This window comes from Schistocerca piceifrons, chromosome X (genome assembly GCF_021461385.2).
Source record: "Schistocerca piceifrons isolate TAMUIC-IGC-003096 chromosome X, iqSchPice1.1, whole genome shotgun sequence".
NCBI lineage: Eukaryota > Metazoa > Arthropoda > Insecta > Orthoptera > Acrididae > Schistocerca > Schistocerca piceifrons.
Genome location: NC_060149.1, coordinates 587,250,597 through 587,257,021, shown reverse-complemented (window position 1 = coordinate 587,257,021; position 6,425 = coordinate 587,250,597). Strand labels below are relative to the sequence as shown.

At 37.9% G+C, this 6,425-nt stretch overlaps 1 protein-coding gene across 1 annotated transcript in view; it reads left to right on the top strand.

The window, feature by feature from the left end:
- The first annotated feature begins 2,918 nt into the window (after positions 1-2,918).
- LOC124722537 overlaps positions 2,919-6,425 on the top strand; it is a 99,857-nt gene continuing 96,350 nt past the window's right edge. Inside the window, exon 1 of the mRNA XM_047247683.1 lies at positions 2,919-2,930. Within this exon, the coding sequence (XP_047103639.1) occupies positions 2,919-2,930 (12 nt within the window). The remainder of the gene's footprint in view (positions 2,931-6,425) is intronic.

The window sequence follows — 6,425 nt, the reverse complement described above, 5'->3', positions numbered from 1 at the left end:
GACACTTAAATCAATACTCGATATTAACAAATTTCTCTTCTTCAGAAACGCTTTCCTTTCCATTGCCAGTCTACATTTTATATCCTCTCTACTTTGACCATCATCAGTTATTTTGCTCCCCAAATAGCAAAACTCCTTTACTACTTTAAGAGTCTCATTTCCTTATTTAATTCCCTCAGCATCACCCGAATTAATTTGACTACATTCCATTATCCTCATTTTGCTTTCGTTGATGTTCATCTTATACTCTCCTTTCAAGACACTGTCCATTCTGTTCAACTGCTCTTCCAAGTCCTTTGCAGTCTCTGACAGAATTATGTCATCGGCGAACCTCGACGTTTTTATTTCTTCTCCATGGGTTTTAATACCTACTCCGAATTTTTCTTTTGTTTCCTTTACTGCTTGCTCAATATACAGATTGAATAACATTGGGGAGAGGCTACAACCCTGTCTCACTCCCTTCCCAACCACTGCATCCCTTTCATGTCCCTCGACTCTTAGAACTGCCATCTGGTTTCTGTACAAATTGTAAATAGCCTTTCGCTCCCTGTATTTTACCCCTGCCACATTTAGAATTTGAAAGAGAGTATTCCAGTCAACATTGTCAAAAGCTTTCTCTAAGTCTACAAATGCTAGAAACATAGGTTTGCCTTTCCTTAATCTTTCTTCTAAGATAAGTCGTAAGGTCAGTATTGCCTCACGTGTTCCAGTATTTCTACAGAATCCAAACTGATCTTCCCCGAGGTCCGCTTCTACCAGTTTTTCCATTCGTCTGTACAGAATTTGCGTTAGTGTTTTGCAGCTGTGACTTATTAAACTGATAGTTCGGTAATTTTCACATCTGTCAACACCTGCTTCCTTTGGGATTGGAATTATTATATTCTTCTTGAAGTCTGAGGGAATTTCGCCTGTCTCATACATCTTCCTCACCAGATGGTAGAGTTTTGTCAGGACTGGCTCTCCCAAGGCCGTCAGTAGTTCTAATGGAATGTTGTCTACTCCCGGGGCCTTGTTTCGGCTCAGGTCTTTCAATGCTCTGTCAAACTCTTCACGCAGTATCGCATCTCCCATTTCATCTTCATCTACATCCTCTTCCATTTCCAAAATATTGTCCTCAAGAACATCGTCCCTGTATAGACCTTCTATATACTCCTTCCACCTTTCTGCTTTCTATTCTTTGCTTAGAACTTATTAACATTATTTTGCACAAATTTTAATGAAGTGAAATTGTATTAAAAATGTGACTGAAATGAAGTAGTGTTTATCTTTTTTCATGGTGCGAAAGTAATTTGTATGTTAAATGTTTCTATAATGATAGCCATTCAATAAAATGTACATATCGTTTTGGGGGCAATGCATAGCAAATATACAGTATGTAAAACTTTAATTGAGTCTGTTCACCTTAAGTCCTTTTGCTAGATGTCGGAAATTTTCAATTTAATTTCAGAACCAGCATCAGAATTTTTATAGTTCCATAACATACAGAGTTAAATCACAAGTTTTAATATACAGGGGATTCGTCAATACCGCAAATACAATTTATGTGTACTACAAAAAACAATAATTACAAATTTATAATTTGCAGAGACTGTGTCTAGCCTAACAACAGTATTACTGTTAAAAGGGAGAATAATTATTACAGTCATTTATTAGACATAAAACTTCTAAGCTTAATAAACAAAACATTTCAGCCACTTGCTTTCTGGCTCAGACTGTCATACTATCATTATGAAATTCTTGTAAGGAGTAATAACATTTCTGTACTAAAAATTGTCATAGTTTTTGCTTTAGTTGCCCAATCTCCATGCTGAGGATTTGTTTCATTTTTAGAATGTTGTAAATTTTCATGCCCCTGTCTTTTGGGATTTGTGCAAAGAGCTTTAATCTATGAGTGGGAAACATGAAATTCTCCTTGGTCATAATACTGTATTGATGTTTGAAGTTATTGTCTATGAATAGCTTGGGATTACTGTATACAAAAAAAAAAAAAAAAAAAAAAAAAACAGTTCATAAATGTACAAAAATTGGGCGAAAGGATACATCCTGTTTTGCATTAGACATATTTCTAATAAGTGATTTTTGTAATTTTAAGATTCTACTCATTTTGCTTGTGCCTCCCCAAAAAATAATGCCATTCCTTATAACTGATTCAAAATAGCTGTGGTAAACTATTCTTCTTGTCTCCATGCTACTCGAATATGACAGAATCTTCATTGAAAATGTCAGGCTATTTAATTTACTTGTTAAATACTTTATGAGTGAAGACCAGGATAGATTTTGGTCCAAATGCATGCCTAAAAATTTAACACAGTCCGCTTGTTTCAGTTCTTAGGTTCTATAACTAATGTGGAATTCTTTTACCTTAGAGTTTTTAGTTTTAAACTGCAGCAAAAGTGTTTCCAAAATATTCAATTTTAGCCCCTTTAGTTGAAACCATTTTTCCAAACTGTGTAAAAGTTCAAACTTCCTGGTAGATTAAAACTGTGCGCCGGACCGATGCTCAAACTCGGGACCTTTGCCTTTCGCAGGCAAGTGCTCTACCATCTGACCTACCCAAGCACGACTCATGCCCCCTCCTCACGGCTTTAATTCTGCCAGTACCTCATCTCCTACCTTCCAAACTTCACAGAAGCTCTCCTACGAACCCTGCAGAACCAGCACTCCTGGAAGAAAGGATATTGTGGAGACATGGCTTAGCCACAGCCTGGGGGATGATTCTAGAATGAAATTTTCACTCTACAGCGGAGTGTGCGCTGATAAGAAACTTCCTGGCAGATTAAAACTGTGTACCGGACTGAGACTCGAACTCGGGACCTTTGCCTTTCGCGGGCAAGTACAGAGACTGGAATCTCATCTTGGGCTTGCCACTCCACCTCTTCTAATTTAGAGCAGAATAGTCTTAAGTTTTCAACGGTAAAATGTCTTTTGCTGTAAGTTTTGCTAGTTCTTTGTTCATTTCAATTAGTCATTTCTAAACAAAGCGGAATGGTCTGAAAGTCCTAAATCAACACATAGCTTCCTTGCATCATTGAATTTATGATTTGTTAGAATATTATCGATACAGGTTTCTGTATGGTCAGGTTTTCTTGTGAATTCCATGAAGTTTGCCTGGAACCGAATTTTTTGGATTAGGTCCATAAACTGTATCGAGTCACTGGTTTCATTTCAGAGATTTATATTGAAATCAGTGGCTATTAAAACTCTTTTTTTTTTGTCATTTATGACTTTCTGTAAAAGACCCAATAACTTTGGTAAAAATAATTTTGTTACTGCTACACCTTTATTTGTTCTACAGAAGCTTGAGGCTACACTGAATCTGTTTAGCTTATTTAAAAATGTGACACAATCTTTTGTAAGCCAATGTTGATTTAAACAAATAATTTTAATACTTTTGCAGCCTGAGAGTAAAATCTGGAGTTCATTTGTTTTATTCACTCTACCATAAGACAGGTTGTACCTAATCCATTTATGTACAAGTGCATTAAGAAAGTGCTGGTATTTCTGTCTAAAGTCTCAAAATTAGCAGTCTTTGTAAGATTTCAATACCGACCCTTTCATATTTATCCTATAGTGTATATGTACAGTTAAACATTTAGTTGTACTTAACATCGTGGTTTCCTCCTCCTCATGCCTGATATCAAAAAATCTTTCAGGTGGGACAGAGGCACAATTTTTCGCCTGCCTGTTTCACTACACTTTTCACTTGCAGCTGTTTCCTCTTTTTCTGTTGGTGGGGATGTTTATCTGCTGGTTCTGGTCCAGATGGCACTGTTGATACTGTTGATGTTCCTATGGTTTGGGACACTTCACTGCACTTTGTATGCTTATGATTTGTACTTTGTGAAACTATTTGGATTGACTGGGGTAAAGAAATGACCACTGAGCTATATGTGCCGTGAGCATTCATCAAAATTTCTACAGTTTGTTTTACAAACAAAACATTTTTCCCTTCCCATTAACGTGCAAACCATGTCTGGTATAGAATTCTTGGTCCATATTCCTAGTGTCAAGAACGAATGTGTTTTGGAAGGCTTGGCAGATTTTATAATACTGCCTGGTGGCTTTCTCAATCTCTTTGTTCACACAGCAGAAACTTGGGAGGTTGAATCTGTGTGGTATTCTTATTAATATAAATTAGTGCCACATATAAACATGAACATCTCTATAAGTAGCTTCCATGTGACATTTCTACCACAGAAGATGATAGTATACTTACTCCTTTTCCTCTCTCCACATACCCCCCCCCCCAGACAAGGCATACGAAAACTTTTACAGACTGTAAATAGAATGTTTCATGTGCTATATTTCATCTACAGACTGGTAACTTGTAAAAATTTTAGTAATACTACAGATCAATAAAAGTACTGTAAATATGATGACACAAGCAAAGACTTCAAACAAAAAAAATAATAAAAGGAATAAAAAGTTAGAGAAAAAAATAATAAATTCCATATGAGGAAGGATTTGAAATGAAATAAATATTAATTATATGTAAACCAAATAATATGGATAAAATTGAAGACCATAGTCATTTTGATTACGATAATTAAAAAAATAGCACACCACTGGAATTGAAACCAGAACTTACTGTTTAACTATCGTAGAGTTTTGGTCCTTTTAGAAGTGAAACTTCTTTGGGAATGTCTAAAATTTCAAGAACGTAGCAATCCGTGTTTGGCGACATTGAGAGGGACACACATTGGAAGCGTGTATTCGTCATCGCCATACTGGCGTATCACCCGGTGTGATGGTATGGTTACACGTCTTGGTCATCTCTTGTTCGCATTGATGGCACTTTGAACAGTGGATGTTACATTTCAGACGTGTTACGACCCGTGGGTCTACCCTTCATTCGATCCCTGCGAAACCCTACATTTCAGCAGGATAATGCACGACCGCATGTTGCAGGTCCTGTACGGGCCTTGCTGGATACAGAAAATGTTCGACTGCTGGCCTGGCCAGCACATTCTCCAGATCTCTCACCAACTGAAAACGTCTGGTCAACTACTCTCGATGAACTGTGGTACCGTGTTGAATCTGCATGTGCAGCTGTACCTGTACACGCCATCCAAGCTCTGTTTGACTCAATGCCCAGGCGTATCTAGGCCATTATTATGGCCAGAGGTGGTTGTTCTGGGTACTGATTTCTCAGGATCTTTGCACCCAAATTGCGTGGAAGTGTAATCACATGTCAGTTCTAGTATAATATATTTGTCCAATGAATACCCGTTTATCATCTGCATTTCTTCTTGGTATAGCAATTTTAATGGCCAGTAGTGCATTAATGCAAGACATCTCTCTCATTGCTCGTTATTATTATATGTGTTGTCATTTATCATGATTTGTCCCACAGTGCAGTGGACTCTTGATGATGCAATGGAACATCAGCAGCACACAGTTGACCTACGTGATATATGGGATTAGGAGACACAGCCATTTGAGTTTAAGGTGTCTGCACCACAGTAGCAGCAGCAGTGCCCTGACATTATATTGCAGCAGAACATACAAGAACCCAGTAATGTACAATCTAAATGTGAGTGTGAATAAAGGTGTGGTTGTGGGCATGTCCTTAAGTAATGAATGCAACATAGTGGTAGTATTTGATAATCCCTAGTTCTGTGTCACAAAAGTGGTGCTTTTGTATAAGTAAAAAATGATGGTTGCTATGTCTTCAGCTGTCTAGATTCAGCTAGTTTTCATGGTCCTTCAACCATACCCTTTTTAGCAATGATTAAAAAAAAGTAACAACCTTGTGCTCCCACCAGACAAACTTATCAGCACTAATGATGCCTATATTTTTATGTTTAAACATCTGCCATCATAACTGAGATATGATAAGTGTAATTGCAACATCTGTATCTAAGCAAACACCATACCATGTACTGCCCCATGTGTATTGGAGAGTACTGTGCCACCTCATGCTACACACCAGTGCCGCCATGATGCAGTCCTTATTGCCTCCACTACACACCTAATGGTGACAAATGAGCCGGCCCAGCCAAGGTAACCAGACTATTGCTGTGATACTGAGGTTGTCTGTACCACAGTGCTTGGCCAGGTGACTGTGTAAACATTCACCTTGGATGCCTGGAACAAAGGGCCTCCGTTCTAGTCCCTCACACAAGTAACTCGAGAGACGAGTCTTAAAACACACACTCTAAGAATTTGATGTAACTTGTCTCATAGTCGTTGGGGGTATTTCCAGGAATGAGATGTTATTAACATTCCATTACCCTGACTATTTTTCCCTTGCAAAACCTGCACAGGTGGACTAAATACTAAAACCTGTCATTCTCTGGTATTAGACTGATCACTGGTGGACTGGTGGTCATGTGTCACAGTGTGTATACTGTCTCATATTTGCATGTATGGAAAGACTATGTCTACACTTCGTTTAAAGAATGTGCAGTGTACAGTACTTGATG